Source organism: Pholcus phalangioides, unplaced genomic scaffold (assembly GCF_987345545.1).
Source record: "Pholcus phalangioides strain wild (caught in Gottingen) unplaced genomic scaffold, Ppha-v1.0 ptg000017l_1, whole genome shotgun sequence".
Classification (NCBI taxonomy): Eukaryota; Metazoa; Arthropoda; class Arachnida; order Araneae; family Pholcidae; genus Pholcus; species Pholcus phalangioides.
In genome coordinates this window covers 25,024,039-25,047,982 of record NW_028301610.1, presented here as the reverse complement: position 1 = coordinate 25,047,982, position 23,944 = coordinate 25,024,039, and the positions used below count along the sequence as shown (strand labels likewise).

At 38.4% G+C, this 23,944-nt stretch overlaps 1 protein-coding gene across 1 annotated transcript; it reads left to right on the top strand.

Moving 5' to 3' along the window:
- The first annotated feature begins 13,422 nt into the window (after positions 1–13,422).
- Positions 13,423–14,835, top strand: LOC149072593 (zinc finger MYM-type protein 1-like). Its single transcript, XM_089247245.1, has one exon. It carries the CDS (start codon positions 13,423–13,425, stop codon positions 14,833–14,835), a length of 1,413 nt encoding a protein of 470 aa, XP_089103371.1.
- The last annotated feature ends 9,109 nt before the right edge of the window (positions 14,836–23,944 follow it).

Here is a 23,944-nt window from a genome sequence, read left to right as displayed (position 1 = left end):
TCTTTCTGATTGGCTCACAAATGCCGCATAGTGATTGGACGGGGGTCATAGAAATAGCCAATTCTGAGCCCGATCATTTCTTTTCCTCACAACGATGATACTGGCACGAGCAGGAAATTTTTTACCCACCTCTGACTTGGATGGCTCCCCAATGGCACTAAATCACCGGGCAAATTAAAATGTTTGCTAATTAATGCCATCAATGCCAGAAACTTGGTTAATAAGAAAGATTTCTTAGAAATTATGTTGGTTGTGGAGGGACTGAATCTCTTATAGCCATTACTGAATCTTGGGCAAACGATGGGGATGAATCTTTCTTACACATCTAGGGATACAATACTTTTTTGAGAAATAGATCTGATAAGAAAGGGGGTGGAGTGTTGATATACGTGAAATCATGTTTGAAGGCTAGAGACTAACGCGAAGAGAAGTGATATTGAAACTATATGGGTTGAGCTTGAAAACAAAAAGACATCATAAACTTATTGTTGGGGTTTGTTACAATCCACCGAATAGGGATCCAAACTACACCGCCAAATTGCATGATGAAATTTCCTACATGTGTAAGCGTAAGAGGGTTGTCATACTTGGGGATTTCAATTACCCAGGTATTGATTGGGAGAACCTTTCATCTAGAGATCAGTATGAAAGAGATTTTCTTAAGTTGGTGCTCGAAATTTTTTTGTATCAGCATGTATCAGAAGCCACTAGGGGTACTGCTATTTTGGATTTAGTTCTTACTAGTTCTGAGGATCTTGTTGAACATGTTTCGGTGGGGGAAGAGTTTTCTTCCAGTGATCATCGCATATCGTCAGATTTCTCTGTAACATTTCCTTGGGTAAGGTTGACAACAAAAGACTGGTTCCTTATTTTCGGAGAACTAACTTTGATGTTTTGAGTGGAAGGTTAGCGGAAGTTTTCAAAGACCGGTTGGAATCAGTAGGGGTGATAAGTCAATGGGATGAATTTAGTATGAAGCTGTCCTCTGTTTTGCACGACGTCATACCCTTTGTTCGAAAAAAGCGTGTTTGTACATCGCACCCTCTATGGTTCACGGATAGCGTGCGTAACCTTTATCTTGAAAAGAAAAGAGCATTCAGAGAGCATAAAAGTGGACGAGGTGACCTATTATTATTTATTGATAAAAGAAGAGTGTTGAAGAAAACGATAAGGGATAGTAAAAAGGAAGTTCAATCTACGTTGGCAGATAACATTGGCTCTGACCCAAAATCATTTTTTCGATATGTTAATAATGGATGTAAGGGGACAGTTGGCCCACTCTCGATAGGAGGGTCTAGGTTAGAGAGCAATTTAGGCATGTGTAGTGCTTTCAATGACCTTTTAGCGTCGGTTTTTAATGGAGATGATATTCAACGATATTCAAGTGGAAGACGTGAAGGTCCTAAATCTTCTGAGAAATGTATGTGCAAGCAAGGCACCAGGACCAGATGATATCTATTCCAGGGTCCTCAGGGAATGTGCTAATGAATTGTTAGGGCCAGTCGCACAGATATACAGAAGCAGTGTTGCTGAGAGTATCGCCCAAGTGATTGGAAACTTGCTGATGTTGTTCCGATATTTAAGAAGAGTAGTAGAGAAGCTGTGTCCAATTATCGTCCAGTGAGTTTGACGAGCTCCCTCTCGAAAATTTTGGAAATTATCATCAAAAGGCAGTTTGTGAAGTGGATAGACGAGATAATGTATTGTCGGATAATCAGCATGGCTTCAGGAAGGGGAAGTCATGTGTGATTAACCTTCTTTGCTTCTATGATCACGTGACTAAGGCTTTGGGTGAGAGCAATAATGTAGATGTTGTTTACCTTGATTTCCAGAAGGCATTCGATCGGGTCCAACACGGTAAACTCTTGAAGCGTTTACGCGATATTGGGATTGGGGGCAACTTGCTGAATTGGATAGAATCGTGGTTAAAGGTCGCAACGAGTTATGGTGCACGGGGAATTCTCTTGGTGGACAGGCGTCACAAGTGGAGTTCCTCAAGGAAGTGTCCTTGGTCCCATACATTTTTCACTTTTTGTCGATAAACTCGATCAGGGTATCGATGGGATTGCTAGCAAATTCGCAGATGACGTGAAACTAATAGGGGTAATCAGGAATCACAGCGATAGGGTGTTGCTCCAGACCAACTTAAACAGGATTGCAGCATGGGCAAATGAATGGAGCATGACGTTTAGTGTTGATAAGTGCATGGTCGCTCATTTTGGTTCGAACAACCCACGGTTCTCTTGCGAATTGAATGGTGTCACTATCCCGGATGCAACTAGGTTCACCGATTCGGGAATTCTCATTGACGAGCGGCTTAGATTTTCTGAACATTGTTCAGCGGTGGTCAAAAAAGCAAATAGAATGCTTGGTCTCATTTTCAAAAAGGTCTCTTCGCGTTCTCCTAAAGTCATTCTTCCGCTTTTTCGAGGCTTAGTTCGTCCTGGACTGGAGTATGCTGTAAGGTTTTGGAGACCATACCTACAGAGGGACATAGACTTGGTTGAAGGGGTGCAGAGAAGAGCTACGCGTGTCCCCGTTAGCACATACCGCTTGAGTTATGAAGAGAGATTTCATTTTTTGAATATGTTCACATTGGATGAACGCAGGTGTCGAGGATCGAAGTGTTCAAAATTTTGAATGGGATGGATAGGATGGACCATGAACTTTTAGTACACCGCCAATCGACTGCTTTTACAAGGGGACACCAGTATTGATTGATAAGGGACAATGCGAGGTTATGGTGTCGCAGGGAATTTTTCTCTACGTCACTTACTGACGTCACAAGCAGGTTGCAGAGGTCTTCTATCTCTAGGAGGTGCTGGATCAACTCTGGTGATCTGCAAATTCTCTGTGCGGTGATGATGTTTTTTTTAATCAGAATAGTTTCTCCCTACAGCGCAATGCATGAACGAGGTTGTTTTAAAATTGGCGCTTAGCATTGGCGAAGAGTGGGAGATATTCTGTTAGGCGTCAAATTTTAATTTAGTTTGTTGTTTGTTATGCCATTTTTTTCGTCTCGTTTCGAAGATGGACAGGAAAATATACCTGCAAATGCAAACCCCCGGCCAACGGTGTTGCAAAGGCAGAATGGAAAAGCAGCAGAAAGTTGCAAGTAAGTTAAAGATCGTTCAAATATGCCGTTTTTGCTTTTATTGGTTTGTAACTCAGAATTTCTTCAGAGCAGGGGTTCTCAACCAGCTCCGTGTACACTTCTCGGGGCTCCGCGGCCCTCCAGGAGAATAAAATAAATTAGTAAATTTGATGAATAGAAAACGAAAGACCTATTTGCTCATTTAGAAATTGTAAACTGAAAAAAACACAGTGTCATTTGCTTACGTCTTTAGTTCTGAGCATCGCTCGGCAGAGTGGTGAGCAATGACGGTAGTTTATGGATCTTTGTGAATGCTAGTGATTTCATACCATTGATTTAACGTTAAGGCAATGAAGCACCTAGCCATACGTTATTCAGAAAATGGTGCCACATTTTCTGAATAACGTATTGATGCTTTGATGAAAATACTGTAGTGCCGATAAGGTCGTATTATATAAAAATTGATTTGAGCATGAGTGTGCTCAATTAACAGAAATAAATTATGATTACAGTGGAACTTCAGTTAATGTGTTTGATCCATTCCGTGAACATGCTCATTATCCAAATCACTTATATATAAAATCAAACATTCCCATAGGAAATAACGCAGGGCTCCCGCTTGTCCTACTTTTCGGTAAAATGTCTCACTCTTTCTAGTTTTTTGGCCTATTTCTTTATCAAATCCTATCAAAAAAAAATTGTGTAATTGAGGAGGTAATCATCGAATATTGCCAAATAATACAAATGCAGTAGATTGCAATTAATGATTCCGCCAAAGCAGAAAGATCTAAGAAAGCTCTCCCTCGTTTAATCATTACAGATGGCTGATGGAAGAAAAATACTTTTTAGTTTTCAGTATCAAAAACGGAAGCAGGAAAAAAAAACGTGGAAAAATGTACGAGTTCTATTATGAACTTTCTTCATCAAAGACCTATAGCCGATATTATTCAGATCGCATAAATCTATCATTTGAAGAAGAAGTTGATGACCCATTGGATATTTCCGAAACTTTTACTGACGTCCAGATCGAAGAAGAAAACTCAGTAACGAAGCTCATATTAGAAAGAAGCATCAACTTCTTCTGCATCCAACTCGCTATCACTCACCGACCTATCAAATTCTAGCAATGATACTTCAGAAACTCTGCTTGGTGTTGATGCATTAACAGATCCTGCATCTTGGCCACATACCAGGCAATATTGAACTGAAAATAGTTGAAATAGGGCCAGTACAGATAAGAGATTTCACATTTCCCAAAGATGGTTCCGATCGATCTTATTCGGCTTTATATTTTCATAAAAAGTTAGAAAACAATGAAACTGCGTCACGGGACTGGCTTGTTTATTCAAAATCTAGTGATTCGGCACTTTGTTTTTATTGTAAAATATTCAACAGATCTATAAACACATTTAATGATGAAACGGGGTACAAAGATTGGCACCATTTATCAAGGAGTTCAGAAAGGCACGAAAAAAGTGTCACAAAGTGTCACGCACTTTGAAAGTATGAGACAGTGTATGGATTTGAAACAAAGTATAGAGGCAAGAAAAACTGTTGGTTCCGTAAATCAGGTGCAATTGAACCGTGAAAAAAAAGGTGGATGGCGATTATTGAACGAATTATATGTGTAACACAACTTTTAGCCAAACAAAATTTAGCTTTTAAAGGCCATACGGAGACGCTGTTTCAGAAAGATAACGGGAATTTTTTGAAATTAATTGAAAGAATCTCAAAATTCTACAATGGTTTGGCAGAACCATTCGAGTTGAAAATTCAAAACACACACCGCAATATGTCCCATTACCTAGGCCACAATATTCAAAATGAAATAATCACAGTAATGGGGGAAAAATTAAAGAAACTTTATTAGGCATCTCTTAAAACAGTATAAATATTATTCTCACTGTATTTTCCACTCTGAAAACTGGTACAGGGTAAATTTTGAACGTCTTTTGAAAATTTTTTTTCAAAATGGAATCACCTCTACGACGGACGGTTGATGAGAAAAAGGCCGCATTAGCACTTACAGGACACCCTGTATGTACGGTGCGAAAGAATAAAATAATTTTTACAGGCGTTTAAATTTTGGAAAATCTTTAGCGACCCCATCCCCACCAGCTTCTTTACGCGGCCCTCGGGAGGTTGCTGCGACCCACAGTTAAAACACTTTGTTAAGGCAACTGACTGCGTGCGGGGCACTTCTTTTTGAAAACACTGTGATTTTTGCACAGGACAAGGTTGAATCACAATTCTGTATGAATAAGGAAATCCAGTGAAATTTCTGAAATATTTTGAAAAACTTTTTGAGATTTTTGTTCTAAATTATATCCTCAAAATTCTCATTTTCAGTACTTACGCCAGACGTTGTACACTGAAAACCACGCAATTTATTTCAATAGTTTTGATACTGTATGTTTTTATGACTGTTATCTGTACTGTTCTATACTGTTATGCAATGAACTAAAAGTTTTAAGATACATAAAATATTCTCTGAAATGTGGCAGTTTTGGTGAAACAATACGTGAATTTTCACAAAAAAATTCAATTTTTTTTTTGTAAAATATTAAATTCTAAACATGGTTAAGATCCTAGTTCATTGCACAGCTAATGTTATCTGAAACACTGTTGAATAATTTCATGAGAATTTCATCTTGCATTAGTTTTTTGAGAAATTTGGATTCGCGTGGAATAAAGTAATGAAAAAATGAACTGCTTTTGAAAATTGTTTGTTGCCTTCGAAACCGCTGTTCCAGATGATTTAAATCAACCATAACTTTGTTGTTACTTATTGCATGTACAAGAATAAAATAGTGTGTGTTTTTGGATTTTGTGTAAAAAATATTCTTCCAAATGAATTTACAAACACATTTTCGACAAAAATCGTCATTTCAGCGTAGTCAGTTGCCTTAAGAGAATATCTGATTCCACCAAGGGCGTAGCGAGGGAAGGGGGGACTTGGGGGTCTGGGTCCCCCCCCCGAAATGTCAGAAAGTGGCCGGAAAAAGGGAAAAAGATGGCCAAATCTATTGTTATATCACTTTGGTCTCCCCCCCCGAACGAAATTTCTGGCTACGCCCCTGGATTCCACGTTGTGTCCAACTAAGGAATATCACTAAAGAACAAATGTGAGAAAAGACAAAGAACTTTACTTACGTTAAGTAAGCAAACAATAACAATTTTTGCTTTTATTCGAGAATCACATTTCCGAAACGAATCACGTGATTCGATTGTTATTTGTTTTTTCAATCGCGATCCGAAATATGTTCCATCTCGAAATGCAACTCGTACTGAAGGTGCCCAACGTAATTGCGATACATCATTAACTTCACCTCAAGTGTGTAGCCGTATAAAATAAAAAAATACGCGCCCAAGACAAGCGTAGCCATTAACTTTTGGGCAATGTATGCAATGAGGTCGAAAACCCACGGCACTGTAAAAGAAATGAAAAAGACATGATTAAAATCAACATGAAAAATGAAATTTTGATTATGTTATCACTAGAAGCAGAATACTATATCAACTGTCGTAAACATTTGGCAATGAACATATTTTGGTCTGGGGGGGGGGGGTCATTTAAGTATTATGTCAGAATCGATAGGGGGGGGGCAGTCCCATCTTTACGCATAGGCCACCCACGGGCATGGTCCGGAGGCCTCAAGAGAAGAAAGGGCTCTCACAAAAATGAGATCCGGTTGAAATTTTCGAGAATTCGCCACGTAGCTCCTCAGAGAAATTAGTTAGCCCGGGGGCCAATAATAATCTTAAGACAGCCCTGGGGAGGGGGTTTCGGGTTTGCTGAGTTGTGGATGACAATGGTGGGGAGGTTTGAATGAAGCTTACATCAACTACCCTTCATAAAAATATGAAATATTCTTAATGGCATATTACTCGGTGTGCCAAAAACGAGAAAAATCTTTCGCTAGTTTTTGTGTGGGCACCTGAACTAACATTCTCCCTACCGATGAGTCCTCTACAGCAGTGTTTCTCAACCGCCGGGCCGGGGCCATGTACCGGACCCTGACATCAGTCAAAGCGGGCCGTGAATGATTCACTGTCTCATTTTCCCCAATTTATTCCTTATTAGTCGTGTGTATGACTGGGCCTTCCCCCTCACAAAAATAAATCAACCGGGCCGCGGGCTTCCAAAGGTTGAGAACCATTGCTTTACACAGAGCCACTTTAGTGATCTCTAAATTTTCCGCAGATTCTTCAAGTGATCTAGAAATGCGTCTGGGCCGCTCAAGTGCTTCTAGGAATGTGTCGCGGGCTGCTTAATTGCTCTAAAACTGTGCCGCATGTCATTCAAGGGATCTCTAAATCGGACACGAACCACTTAAGTGTTCTGGAGGTGTGTCGCGGTTCACTTAAGTGTTCTGTGAATATGCCACGGGTCTACTTGAGTGATCTGAAAATGATTCACGGGTAGCTTAAATGCTATGGAATTGTGATACGGGTCACTTAAGGGATCTGTAAATGTGCCGCGCTTAATTCATTTTCACAAAATTTTGTTTGAGGTGGTGGGCCACATTTGGTCCACGCGCCATGGGTTTAGCATATGTGGCTTAGAGGGTGGGTCACAATGAATTTCTTAAAAAGAAATTTTTAGCCTTCAAATAGCATTGAAATTAACAGAAATTGATTATAACATACGAAGGTCTTTTCTTCCGAAATTTAAATTTTTTTTTAATGTTTTTTTTACATCAAAAAGTAAATTTTTTATCGTTTGGGAGGGGCGTAGGGGGTTCGTGCCCTCGCCCCGATATGCCTTAAGAGGTAAGGGCAGAGCAGACGAAATTTCGCTGACAAGAGAGGGGGGGGGGGTCAAAAATAACTAAAAATCAAATGACGTAATACTTGAACGGCTCCTAAAAAATATACAGGGTGTTCTTCCGAATGTGTGTCCGGAAGGAATAAAATTGTACGTTAAATTTTAAAATTCAAGTAAAATATGCGAAAGTATCAGCAAAGAGGAAAATTTTGCTGTAGTCGATGAACTTCCCAAAAATGATTACGGAAATATAAAAATTGAAAATTTATATCGTCCTCAAATCAAATTGCCAGCATTGCCGATCAGTAAAATTCGCGCCTCTTTTTCAATTACACCGAAATAAATTTACCAATTATCATTTTATTCAATTATCAGATTTGATAATTCAATAAAAATTTTCTGAGACATCAGTGATTGAAATTCTTCACTTTTTTGGATATTGTTGAATTTCAAAAAAATTTTGAGCATAATTGATTTTAAGAATAATTTTAGAGGACAGCATTTCTCTACCTTTCTGAACCCAAGGACCAGTAAAATGTCTGAAAAAATTTCACGGACCACTTACGGGACATTCCTGTAATTTTGGTAGATCCGATTTTTTTTCTTTTTCGTGCATTTGTCCCGTTTTTTTCACAATGGTTTTATTTGAATTTGCAATATTTACCTAAGTCGCGTGAATACACAGCGTTTCCATAATATGGTATATAAATTATTTCATGATAATTATGGCAATAATTATTTTATGATAATTATTTATCTGACATTTATCAGGTTAAACGTTTTTTCAGCAATTTTAATGAAAATTAGTGCCTACTTCCTGCATCATTTTTGATGGCAATTGGTTATGTGTCCCATATTTTACCCAATTTAAGTTCCCAGTTTACCGTATGAAATATGGTTATGTGATCATATTTCATCATGTTAAAAAGGCTGAAAACACTGGCGTCTGGTACCTTTCAGTCTTTATGTTTTTCTCACATACCGTTGGACACATTCTAAAATGCACGCTCATAAATGTTTGTGTGTATCTATGGAAGCCCGATAATAAATATGAACGAATTTCATCAAAATATGAAACGCGGGGAACAAATATAACTCATTTCAGTTTTTAATTCAATAAATTATTCACATTAAACATAAAAAAATTTTCCAAATAATTTGATTAGATACACCGAAATGCATTTATTGTGCGTGTGTTTACGCTATTCGAAACAAACATTAGCTGAAAACATTTTAAAGAGATATAATCTTCATTTTGAACGTCCCTCGTCCGCTCAAGTCAGATAGATGTTCTAATTGTTAGAAACAAAGAGAAAAAGTAATTTGACATTTTAAAAGACTTTCGATCTACTCCATGCAAATCTTTTACCACCGATATGCTCAAGAACCTCTTAGAAGATGGAAATGGAAATTACATCCATACTGGGAATTTGGGCTTCTGAATTGTGAGCATTTCATGAACTGCGCTTGTTAGTTTCTGGGATGTTCAAATACTTTGAAACAAACGTATATATATATATGAATCAAACTTTCCACACTTATAAAAACTGGTAAAGCGATATAATATATTCTCAAATTTAACCTCTTTGTTCAATTCATCATAAACTTGCAAGAAAGAACTTCAACGATATTATATAAATGGTGTATATTTACCAACTATAATTTCTTTAATTCTGCCATTGATGTCGATGAAGCTAACAATATGGCTCGTGACCCATACGATAACAGAAATCAAAATCAGTATCTGCTGGCTATAAAAGGAAAAATTGTGTGTAAAACAAAAACAATATGACGGAATGTTAACATAAAAGTTCGATATCGGCGTTAGTGATGATTTTTAATAAGGCAAAATCCTAAATTTTTCAAGATTGTCTTGAACTATAAATGGAAAAAAATTTTTATTGTGTGTGTTATTCTTAAATGTTTTCATGACACAACGTAATGTCCCCACAGGATGCATCCTTCAACTTTTCAATCGTTGATCATATATATCACATATATTATTCACGGGTACCGCAAAATATTTGATGGATATAATTATATCGACCGTAGTGATAACTACCAGTGAGCCATGGTAGCTTTAGGTTCGCACCGAAATGCTTCGAGATTAAGCTGAGGTGATGCAAAATTCTAATCTCATTCACAAGGGTGCCACAAACATGGAGAGTTTGGGGATACTTATAGTATAGGTTGCAAAGTAGACGACGTTATCTTAATATTTTTTTGATAGTATGTTTCTGTGACTAATGGTTCAAAAGTTGAATGGTGTAAAAACATTTCTTGGCACCCTGTATATATTCGAAGAATTTAAACAACTTCGCAATCGGTTGAACGAGAGTTTAAATGAAAATGAAAAACTGTGAATACTTTTTCTTTCACAGTACCGTAAATTCAGTCGGGTTTGTGAGCCATAGTGAAAAAAAAGTGTTAAAGAAATGCTCAAAAAGCATACAAAAATTACCCTGTACTATTTTTGAGAGCGAAAATACAGTGGGCCACAAACTAAAAAAATTAAATTTTTATACGGTCCCCTGTCCTCTAACTTCAAATTAGAAAGTTGTTGCCTTGTATCTCTTGAGGCCAACAAAAACTTCCAAGTTTCTAAGGGAAATATTCACTGAGATATTTGAATTAAAAAATCGGAGAAAATTGGGAAACGACAGCCTAAATGAGGGGAAGAAGCGTTATATCCGTTAGTTTTTGCTGTTCTTTCAGAACATTTCTCCGATTTTTGAATTCAAATATCTTAGCGAATATGCATTTAAAAACATGGATTTTCTTCTATTCGCCTCATGAGATACAGGGCAACAACTTTCTTTCTGGAAGTTAGAGGGTGAGGGGTCACCGTATAAAAATTTAGATTCTTTATTTTGTGACACACTGTATTTCCACTCTCAGAACTGGTGCAAGGTAATTTCTGAAAGCAGTTTGAACATTTTTAAAACTGAAGCTATACCTCTACGACGAACGGCTGATGAAATAAACGCCGCATTAGCACTTACAGGACACCCTGTATATGTTAGTAGAGTCAGCACATTTCTCTCTCACACACGTGCATGTGGAAAAGATAAGTTCCTAGAATATCCACATTTTTCAGTTTGGTAATAAGAGTCTTTCCGGAAAAGTACTGAAACCATTCCAAAATCTAAGGGGGGTTTTTTTTAATGCATTTCCTTCTAAGCTTAATCATTAATTTTACATGAAATGGCTCAAAATATTTCTGAAAGAGAAAGATATCTGAAATTAATTAATCTGGCTTGAGAGTACGGGCGTAGGTCGAATGCCCTCACGATGAATCGTTTGAGAGAAAAAAAAATGAGTTGATTGCCCGGTTCAAAAGACAGTCCTTTTGCCCTCACCTCGATTTCTCAGCAACTGAAACGTTGTCCATCCCCGTTTTTCGTATTATAATACGTGACAGTTGGTAAGGGTGCGCAGAGGGAAACATGTAATCTTTATAGCAGAGGTCTTCAACCTTTTCTAGTCGCGAACAATGTTTGTACCCATCATCAAAAGAAGAGTATCCTTACGGCGTGTTTGACGTAGAAATGCACGAAATCAGGATAATGTTTCAGTCCTTGAATGCAATTTGTACAAGGTGTTTGATCGGGACGTTGATCAAGTGCTCGCGAGCACCAAATAGGACACGAGCATCGAGCACTCCGAGTGCTTCAGTGGGCACCATGGTGCTCGCGAGCAACGGGTTGAAGATGCCTGCTTTACAGGCTGAGGTGCCCTGAGGAATCTCTATTCACCCACTGGTTAAAACCTGTTCTCAGCAACATTTCTTTCTTTCTTCCTACGAAAAACAACCAACATACCGTACTATAGAAACTTATTTTAACCTCTTAACGGTCAGGGGGACAAGATATCTCGTTCAAATGCAAATGAAAGCTACTTATTCTAGCTAGCTCTCTCTTTTTTTTTTTACCTCTTTCCTCATTATCGCGAAACTTCGATGTAACCCTATGAACGGAAGATGTTTCGTATCTTTCTTGTTATCGATTGGTTGTTCCTGTTTTGTGGTTTTTCTTCCACGTATAATGTATTTTTCTACTATATATGTCACGGTAAAAGCCCGAAGACTGGTAAAACAAGGCGAGTTGGTAAAAGCCCGAAATAGGATTGTAAACGTTTTCATTTCCAACTTTTACCAAGTCAAAGAACGTTTTTAATGGATAAATTAATTATCATGAACTTACTAGTTCCTGACTCCCATTAATTAATTAATAATTATATTACAATGCGTATCACCACGTCCGGTAATATACAACAATAAGAAATACACCACCACCATAGCCAATACAGCACAATAAGCAATGCACCACAATATCCAGTGCACCGGAATAAGCAATGAACCACAATACACCGTAAGCACTGCAGAATAATCAATATGGCACGTGATGCACTAAAATATGTAATGCATTAAAATATAATGCAATATGCGCAAATACAGAAAAATATTTACAGTGCACCACACAATAAGCAATGCAGCACGATGCCCCATACACCGAAATACAGCACAATACGCGATGCATCGCAATAAGCAAAGCACCATATTAGGCAATACGCAGGGCCATATTATCGCATGGGCAAATCGGGACTTTGCCCAGGGCCCCCAGCTTGAAGGGGGCCCCCAAATCTATAATAATAAAGTCTGAAAAGTTGTTTTTTTTAAGTAAAACTTAAATACTTAGAAAAAAAGGAATTTCGTTTTCGTAATGCATCTAAACTTTTTAAAGAATAGAAAATATAAATATAATTTTTTTTTTACATTAATAAAATATTTTTACAGTTATTGGGAGAGAAATTGAACTTCTATTATTCAACTGTAATACTACTTTTTCTAATAAAGGAAAAATGAGTTCCGATTGGTCGGTTCAGGGAATTTTCTGTTGATACCAAAAAAGTTAAATCTCAGATCAGAAGAAGCACCGGTGCTGCGATGCTAGTCGTTGTAAAGGAATCACAATCCATAACAGAGAAAAGCAAACAATGTTTGTTTTCAACATGTTTAGCATTTTATAGCTCAATGGTAACTTCAATATTTTAAGTTTAATTATGTCCCCTCGAACTTATTTATCTGGCTCTGCAAAGAGAAAGTTGAAAAAACAGAAAGATGAGGGGGGGGGGGGAAATTGCTAGTTCATTAAAAAATTATTTTGCAGCACATGCAAAAGTCAATTCGCCATGTAATGAACAATCTAAAGCTGATGATGATGAAACAATAATTAATGAATATGATAATTCCAGAGCATGTTTGAGGAATGTTCAGATTCAAGATGATGATGATAGTAAGCCTAGTTGTGTAAGCCTAGCTGCTACTGAGAAAAATGAAAATTTTCTTTATCCAGACCCAGCAATGTAGACTGTTATTAATAATGAAATGGTGGAATATTTTATATGTAATCCCCCTCCTCAAAATACCGATTTGCTGTCGGAGACTGAAAGAGTTTTTGGAGGTGTGAAGAGAAGTCTCACCATTTCTCAATTTTATCATACCAAAAAAAATGGTGAAAAACTTTTAAGGAAATGGTTGGTTTTGTCGGCTTCATCGAAAATGTTATTTTGGTGGGTGTGCAAATTGCTACATGCCAATAGCAACAGCTCATGTAAAGGTCAGCTAATTGAAGGATTTTGGGACTGGAAGCATGCTGCTACCAGATTAAAAGAGCATGAAAACTCTTCTTCACATAAGCAAGCCATGATGGATCTGTCACTCCGGGCAAATGTCTCACAAAGAGTTGATTCATCTTTGGTACAGCAATATGAAGAGGAGACGAAGTATTGGATGTCTGTGCTTAAACGAGTTGTTGCTGTTGTGAAATTTTTGGCTATACGGGGTCTACTTTTTTTTGGTGATAATGAAACTGTTGGATCTAGGCACAATGGAAATTTTTTAGGCTGTTTAGAAGTGATAGCCAAATTTGATCCATTTCTTTCAAAACATTTGGAGAGATATGGGAATCCTGGCAAAGGAAATGTAAGCTATTTGTCCTCAACATGTATAGATCAGTTTATTCATATAATGGCTAAACAAGTCGAAAAACAAATCATTGACGAAATTCTGCTTGCCAAATACTACTCAATTATTATTGATTCTACCCCAGATATTACTCATCTTGATCAGTTGTGTTTTATGATTCGATATGTTGTCGGAGCTGAACCTGTGGAAAGATTTCTGAAATTTGTTCCAATGTACAGCCATAAATCAGAAACCCTAGCAGAAATTGTTTTAACAACTCTAAAAGATGCTGGAATCAATGTATTAAATTGTCGTGGCCAAAGCTATGACAATGCATCAAATATGGCCGGCAAATATTCTGGGTTACAAGCCCAAATAAAAAGCATAAATCCTTCCGCTGATTTTGTTCCTTGTGCAGCTCATTCTCTTAACTTGGTTGGTGTTAATGCTGTTGAGTCATGCAGTGGTGCAATGCAGTTTTTTTGTCTTGTGCAACAAATATATACTTTCTTTTCTTCATCAACACACAGGTGGCAGATACTAAATGAAGAACTGAAAAAATGTGGCGATTTTTCAACATTGAAGAACCGCAGTAGTACTAGGTGGTGTGCTGATGCTCATGCCGTTAAATCATTAAGGAAGAACTATAATGCCATTGTACTTACTCTTAACAGATTAGGTACAGAAGAAAATGAAACTGCATACACAAAATTGGAGGCACAATCCCTTTTGAAAACGTTGAAAAAGTTGGAAACTGTACTGAACATCGTTGTATGGGATACCCTTTTACAAAGGCTTAATCAAACCAGTGTGGAACTTCAAAAATCTATGAATTTAACGCGTGTCACACTTTTGTACCAATCTTTAATTGAATTTACTCAATATGTGAGAGACAATTTTGAGGAGTATGAAAAATTAGCAAGAGATATGTGTGAGCCGGATGTTGATTACGATGTAGCAAGAAAAAAAATTAAAGCCAAGAAGCAAAGATCCTCATGCAGTACATAGCTGTGAAGTTGACCTGACACCTCGTGAAGCTTATAAATCAAGTATTTATTATGCTGTTTGTGATGCTTTAATTTCACACCTTTCTTTTCGTAAAGAGCCGTATAATAGCACAGCGAAAAAGTTTGCTTGCATGAGTGAAATGAAGTTGAAATCAAAACTTATGGATAAAGCGATTTCTTTGCAAAAATCCTACCCTCAGGATTTAGATGATTCTTTTCCTGAAGAGCTACAGCAATTTTCTTCACTTGTGGAAGATGGATATAATATTGCAGATATGTTTAAAAAACTGAAATGTTTAGAGCTGGAAGAGACATTTTCCAATGTTGATAGTGCCGTAAGAATTTTTTTAACATTGCCAGTAACAAATTGTTCTGGTGAAAGATCCTTTTCTTTGTTAAAGCGTCTAAAGTCTCCCATACGCTCTAGTATTCTGCAGGAAAAACTAAGCTCTTTAGCATTACTCTGCATTGAAGGAGAAGTAACAAAAAAATTGGATTTCAGTAATGTAATTCTTGATTTTGCGAAAATGAAAAGCAGAAAAAAAAGTGAATTACTTCACAATAAAACATTTTTGTGATGCATTAGCCACGCAACTGGTGATTTTATTGATGTGGTTAGTATTTGTCTCATACTTTATTATTTCTTGATAACTAAAGGGTACACGTGAAACAAAATGGTTTAAATTTTCAGTTTTATGTTCAAAAGTTTTTGATCGGACAAAAAATTCTAAAAATATGCAATTTATATCGTTTTACACCCGAGAAATCTATTTTAGATTAGAGGGGGGAGGGGGCCCCCCAAAAGTATCCTTGCCCAGGGCCCCGATTTGTCATGATCGGGCCCTGGCAATACGAGCCATAATATACCATAAGCACTGCATATACAAGCAATACAGCACCCAGTGCACTACAGAACGTAAAGCATCACAATCAGTAATGTATGTAATCGGTAATATAGTGCACCACAATAAGCAATGCAGCATACTACCCAATGTACCAGAATAAGCAATGCAGCATACTACCCAATGCACCAGAATAAGCAATGCAGCATACTACCCAATGCACCAGAATAAGCAATGCAGCATACTACCCAATGCACCAGAATAAGCAATGCAGCATACTACCCAATGCACCAGAATAAGCAATGCAGCATACTACCCAATGCACCAATACGGCACATTATGCGATGCATCGCAATAAGCAAAGCACTATAGCACGCAATGCACACAATGCAACGCTGCAAGCAATACAGCACGCGATGCGCTGCACAATCAGCAATGCACCATTATTTGCAGTGCACCACAATAAGCAATGCAGCGCAATGCGCAATGAAAAGCAAGGAAACAATGACATTCATCCTCGACTCGAAATGAAACCTGTCAATTTCTGTCCAATGCAGCGCTCTGGATACCCGGACCCTGTGAACACACTGGTAGCACTGGTGAATGTATACCTCTGCACATACTTCTGGGTACATGCTTAAAACTTGGTCCCTACAGGTCAAGTATTTCCCGATGTATTCAGGAGTGAAATGAAAACTTGTAACGAAAAACTTGACTTCCATAACAGAAAAACGTAACAGATTTTGGTAACACAAAAACATAACTGATTTCCGTCACTCAAAAACACGTCACCGACTTCAGTAATAAAAAAATCGTCACTAATTTCCGTTGCATAGAAACGGACCCTTTTCGAATTTGTGATTTTATATTACAGAGTAGTTATATATATTCGTCATGGTTTTTTTTTTAAATTCAACTACACACACACACACACAATTTGCTCTTCATTTTCCTCGATTTGTGACTTTTCTGTGATTTTAGTACAAGTTGGCGACTTTGCTCACTGTTGGGATCATTTTTTGGCGATTATTGGCAATGTCCCGCATTTTTCCGTATTTCGAAAGAAAATTTCACGTTTTTTACTGGAGTGAATATGGTCAGCCTATTTTTAAGTAATAATGGCAGGTCGGAATTTTGTCTACTGGTATCACTGAGCTCTACTTATAGCTCAGTGACTGGTATTCGTAATAAACATACATTTCGCAAGACATCTAGTGAGTCTTCGTATGCTATGACATGATCATAAATGATGCTGATCATGATAGAATAATATTGTTCTTTTACTACTTTTACGGCCGTATTCACCAACACAGTTTCAACTGCAATCGCAGGTTAAACGATCAGCGATCGACACGGATTGGTTAAAATCCTTAATTTAACCAATCCGTTTCGATCTTCAATCTTTCCACCTGCGATTGCAGTTGAAACTGTGTTGGTGAATACGGCCGTTAGGGCATTGGTACTTATATTTGTGACAGACAACAAACTGTTCGCAGTGGTATCTAGTGAGTCTTTATATGCCATGATAACATCATGAGTTGTGAAAAGTGTATTGGGCTTTTATTACGTTTTAGGCTTTGGCAGAAAGTCAGATTCGTTTACTTATATTTGTTACAGACAACTAACTGTTTGCAGTGACATCTAACGAGTCTTTATATGCCGAGTCATCAACATAAGATGAGAGAAGTGTATTGGGTTTTTACTACGTTTTAGGCTCAAAGGTAGAGTGACCATACGTCCCGTATTTCCCGGGACAGTCCCGGTATTTTCTGTTTTTTTGGCTGTCCCGACTTTTTAGCAAAAGTGTCCCGGTTTTTCCCGTATTTTGCATGAAGCCTACTTGAATTTTTATTCTTTATTGAAGTCAAAGATTGAAATTATTTTCAACTTATAAATTATATTATGATAACTACACCTATAAATGAATCTCCCATATTTGTCTTAGTGAAAAAATTTTTTCGGGGAATTCATACACTGCAATTAGCAGTAATGCTGCATTTCCCGCCATTGTGATTTCTCCGTTATTTTAACAATATTTGGTGACTTTGGTCGGTTTTGGCGTCATTTTTGGCGATGTCCCGTATTTTCCCGTATTTGGAATCCCAATGTCCCGTATTTCTGTCGAGGAAATATGGTCAGCCTACTCAAAGGTAGAAAATCGGATTTGTTTGCTTATTAAGCATGTAAACGATGGGGGAAACTTCCATCTCGAGTGTTTTTTTCAGTTGTTTTCATATTTTTTCATTAGTATAATCGTCCATCTGCACATACACAAATGCTGATATCGTGTTCTAATTGCACCAACCGGTGGAGAAAATTGAAGGAAGATGGAAATAAACTTCGGTTTCATAGGTAAGTGCACGTGGTTTTCCTTATGCCCCGATCCGTTTATTATTAAAAAAAGGGTCCGGGTTTTAGTTTTTAATACATAGAATATTTATTTATTCAACATGCCCGGAATTCCTTATGCCCCGATCTGTTTATTATTAAAAAAATGGCCCAGGTGTAATTTCTTTTAACTGATATTTTTCCTATTGTTCCACAGCGTGACATCTACAAGTCCTCAACTCTATTTGAGAGATGATGCTGTTCCTACTATATTCGATTTCCCCACATCACCCACAGCCTTTGCAGAAGCTGCGCCGGTCACTTATTACCACACCGGTGGAGGGTGTTTAATAAGCAATTATGCTCTGTGGACCTGTCTGTGAATTTTTTATTGAAAACTTGTATATATGTTTGAAAAAAAAATATTAAAAACTTTTTTTGTTCAATTTTATTTCATTTCTTGCATTGAAAGTTGTTTTTTCAGCAGTTAATTCGCGGAAATATTCACTGCTACGAATTTTCGAAGTGGAAGCTTTCAATAAAATGCTAAACATAATGTTAGAAATGGATGTTGTTGTTTTTATATAAAAAAAATAGTTCCTCTTAAGTTTTTGAAAAAAATGTATTTTTCTTGTACAAAAGTGAGTATTCATTTTTGTAAAAAAAATTTAAGATAAAGAATACATAATTATTGGCCGAAAAGTGAAAAAAACGGAATTTACAGGTCTTGTATTTGGAATTGTCCCATTGCATTAACACGTGCAGGAAATGTTTTTCCTATCTCGCTGCATAAGGGTGTGATGCAGTCGCGTAGGTGCAAAGCCTCCTAGAGTAGTATCTATCTTTGGTAGGTGACGGCTCGCACAGTCCTCACTCCACTTTCCTTATAGCTCAGTGCAGACAACAAACTGTAATGACATGTATTGAGTTTTTATATGCTGAAGTATCATTAGTAGACTGACCATATTTGCTCGAGAAAAATACGGTAAATCAGGCTCAGAAATACGGAATATCGCCAAAATTGATGCTAGAAGTAAGCATATTTGCCAACTCGTGCTAAATCAGAGAAAAGTAGCCAGTCTCGGGAAATGAAGCCAGCTTCAATTTGCAGTGAATTAAAATTTAAAAAAAACATGAAAAAATATGAGATGATTTTTCTTGTTTATATAGTCTTGATTTTTTATTTCTGAGTGTGGAACATACTTTCATTCGTTGATCTGATGAATAAAATTGAGAATTAAAAGTGAAGTTGGCTTCGTTGTGTGTGAAAAAGTCGGAACAGCCAGAAAAACAAAAGACCGGAACTGTGCACGGAAATACGGAACGTATGGCTCTTATTGCAAATCTTGCTATAATATAACAGACACGGAGTCAGCCAACTAGAAATATATATTTAGTGCGGTGTTTAAGTTCCCGCCTCCCCCCCCATTCTAGAAATATGCACGAATATATGCCACACAGTTCCCCCCACGATTTCATTTCATTTCGATAATATTTCGAGATTTATTTACACGTACGTGGTTTATCTATATATCTACTCTAAAATATAAAATCACAAACTCGAAAAGTGCCCGTTTCTAGGCAACGGAAATTATTGACGTTTTTATGTAACGGAAGTCAGTGACGTTTTTATGCGACGAGAATCTGTTACGATTTTGTGTTACGGAAGTGGGTTACGATTTTGGGTCAAGTTTTCATTTAACTCTTGCATATCGGGACCCATTTGATCCCTCGGAACTAAGTTATGTGTATGTACCGAGAAGCTCCCACATCCTACTGCAGGGCCCCTAGGATGGGAGAGATGGTGGACCCCAAACCAGCTTTTTCACGGGCCCCTCTGTGGTTAATTTATAGTGTGAAAAATAAAAAAAGTGATAAGAATCATTCCGGTCCGTCAGCCATGCCCTTGTGATCATGCCGAGAGGTATGTATAGTATACATACAGGGGTTGGGCAAAATAATATGGGTAGCCGTTTTCGTTACTGTGGCCCCGGCAAGACGGGCTCAAACAATCATGCCATTTTCGAAATCTGTGGGGTCAACCATAACGAAGTTTTAACGCCCCAATATACATCGCATCCGAACGCCATCACTGCTATGACTAGACTGATGTGTGCACATTCTCGCCTGCTAAGTGGAACTCTTCCACACTAGAGGGCGGGAGTATATGACAGGTTCCCTCGAGTGTTGTTTTTTTCACAGGTGGCATATTAGTTTGTCCAACCTCTGTATATCACCAGTGCTCCCAACACACGGGGTCGGGATACCTGGGGCGGCATTGCACATATACCTTCACGGGGAAGTTAAAAGGTTTCGTTTAGAGGGGCAATTGATGCACCTCATTGTTTTCTTGCTGCTTTAAAATTGAAAAATTTCCGATTGCGGAAGCCCAAGATATATCTAGTCTGGGGCCTCATAAAAATCTGCGAATTCGGTCCCGAGTAATTGCGTGGGGCGCTGGATTTTATTCGTTGGTAAAATGAATACTAATGAATATTTACCGGGGTCTCACGGGGGGATGCCCGATAAGCTTCCGAGTCGGGGACCCCGTTTCATTTTGGGGGCCCAGGATGAATCTCATTCGTTTCTGGATCCGGGGTAATTTGTTGGGGTCCCTGGGTTTTATTCGTTAGTAAAATGAATACAAATAAAAATTTTTCGTGGCACTCCAGCGGGGGATGTCCAACAAGCTTCCAAGTCGGGGGACCCATGTGGAAATTGACAGGTTTCATTATGGGGCCCTGGATGAATCTCATTTTTTTCTGTTGTTTAACATTGTAGAATTTGCAGTCTGGGTCCCCCACTAAAAATCTGCGTATTGCGTGCCCACGATGTGGGGCCCTGGATTTTATTCGTTATAAAATTAATAAAAATGACAAATTTTCGTGGCTCCTCACAGGAGGGATGTCCGACAAGCCTCCAGGTCAGAGCCCCATGAAAAAGTTGACAGATTCCATTTCGGGGGCCCCTGTAAGCTGGTAAGTAAGCTGGTGCTTTCACATGTCCCTTTCCATAGCTCTCTGATAAAGTGGGACGAAATAAACAAGATATGTTGTGAAGAAGAAATGGGGGTTGTCCACCAAAGGCGGCATAGTTCTATAATATAAAATCACTAACTTAAAAAATGGCCTGTTTCTATGCAACAGAAATCGTTTACGTTTGTTTGGTGAAGTTTTCATTTAACTATCGGGAACCGTTTGACTCATCAGGACCAAATTATGCGCATGTACCGAGAGGCGTTGTGGCGGAGTTTCGCCAACGCTTTACTAGTGACTCCGCAGATTACGCACGCCAAGCGACCAAAAAAAAAAGAAAAAAATATACAGTGTGTGTAAATTATTGTAAATAAAATTAATGTTGTGTGTGTGTGTGTGTGTGTGTAATTGTTGACAAGTCGTCTTATAATTAGAGCGAAGTCAGGTATGCGTTATCAAATCAACTCAGTCAGCATCGCAAAGTATGGCCCCCCACATCCTGCAGCAGGGCCCCTACGCTGGGATAGTTGGCGGGCCCCCCCAACCAGCTTTTTCACGCCCTCCCCCTCGTGGTTAATTTATAGTGTGAAAAATCAAAAAGTGGTAATCTTTCCGGCCCCTATCAGTCCCGCCCTTTTGGGGGCCATGCCGAGATGTATGTATAATATATATCACCAGTGCTCGCAGCACACAAGCTCGGGGTACCCAGGGAGTGGTATTGCACATATACCTCCACGGGGAAAGTGTAAGGTTTCATTTCCAATAGCCTTTGATGGATCTCAATGTTTTATTGCTGCTTTTACATTGAAAAATTTTCAATAGCGGAAGCCCAAGATATATCCAGTAGGCCCCCATAAAAATCTGTGAATTGCGTTCCGGCTCCTTGATTGGGCGGACCTGAATTTTATGCATTGGTAAAATGACTACAAATAAAAATTTTCCGTGACCCTCACAGGGGGATGTCCGAGAAGTCTTCAGGTAAGCCCCCCCCCCTCCCCGCATGGAAAAGTTGACGGGTAGTCGTAATAGTAATTCTTTTACTGGTTCGGTTACTGTCATTTACAATATTTTGGCTATTGTGTTTCTACAATAAAAATTTATACGCAACTAATTGCATATTCAGTTGTAATCAATTTAATTACAATCAACGATTATGGTTACATATTAGACTATAAAACGATACTGGTATAACTGGTCTCAAATTACATGATTATCATACCCGGGGCCGGAACTAGAGGGGGGCAGGGGTGGGAGCAACTGCCCCGAGCGGCAATTTTACGTGGAAATAAAGAAAACAATCATAAAATTGTCGAATTTTCAAGCTGTGGGTGCGGCAAAAATCCTATTTACGGCCCTGATCATACCATTACATACAGTATTATTTTTGTCACATCAAAGTGATTTTTAGACAAATGAGGGTAATCAAGACCAATTTAAAATCTATTCGGAACCGTTAGGCAGCCTTAGCCCCATTTGAGACTCGAACCCAGACTTGTCGAACCATTGGTTAGCGCGCTAAAATTCTGCCCGAGACTATACTGTTTACTCTTAATTTAAACGCATGAAACGATGAATAAACGATTACAACGATTCAAAAAAGAGAATAAGAATACGTACCCCCCCCCCCCCCGGCCTAGGGGCCCTGCTCCAAAATGTGGGGGTGCGTATAAGAATAATTAGAATATTATTACTCACCCGGAAATCATCTTGTATGTCGAATCAGCTTAACGAGTAGTCCACTTGCGATTCTTTCTGACCACACTGAAGCGTACCAGCTAGAGTTCTCAATGTCTAGGCAGTGGTAGCAACATCATACAGATATTACTGCATATCTCTAGTGTGGCAGACGAATGCTACGTCATGGATGTTAGTGACGTAATCACACGAGACTAGGATTTCCGAATTCCCGACATTGTGGAGCCTTTGGGAATCTGGAACGGGAAATCGTATTTCCCGGGAATTCCCGAAATCACTCATTTACATTGAAACCCCGGTTATGTGACTCTTATTTATACGATTTTTACATTTATACGACGTTTAGGTTTAGTCTCGATTATCATCTACGCTACATGGTGACTCCATAATTTCCCTTGCCGTATTTAACTGGCGACCCGTTGATCCTAGAGACATACTTCCAATAGGAAAAAGTATCCAAATGCCACGTAGAGAGGGAGAGAGATCTCAGATACGCTATTCATATTGCAAGGGCTACTTATAGGTATTAAAATATAAAAATTAATACATTTTCACGAAAGGGGCGGCTCAAGCTTACATGCCCCTCGGGTGCAAAGCCTCATGTGGCGACCCTAAAAAAGATCCTGGTAGGTGGCTGACAGGGAATTATCCAAGGTGACCATGGGATAAACCTGATTTTCATTTAATACAATGCCACACAACATTGTTTACCGAACAAAATTTACGTGACCATATATATATACGTCCCAATTTAAAAAAAACTGCCCCACATTTTGATCCAGGATACTGTTTTTTACCATTCTTACTCAACCCTTGGTGGGGGGGAGGGGGGGTCATGATCATTACCAGGACCACAACCAACAAGAAAAATTTACTCTGTCACCCAGGACCAGTATCAATTTTGACCGCCTCCTCCAAGTAATTTCTAACAGCAAAAGAGTAAATTCTGAACCCCCCGTGGTTCAGCGTCCGGGGTACCAGTTCCTTCTGCCCTCTCCCAGTTACGTGGTCCCTGATAATTACTTATATCATAAAGAAGAAGCATTACGAGGCAACTTTTATAAAGAAATTCGTTTGAAATCGGTTTTTGACGCTCCAGAGTACATTCTTGTTTCTGGTCAGGTCCGTCATTTAGGGGGAACGGACCCTACTTCATAAAATGCAATAGAAATTATATATATATATAATATATATGTGTGTGTGTACACACAAATATATATACGGGGTGGGCAGAAAGACCGCGTAGAAACTTTAAAAATTCATAAAAACC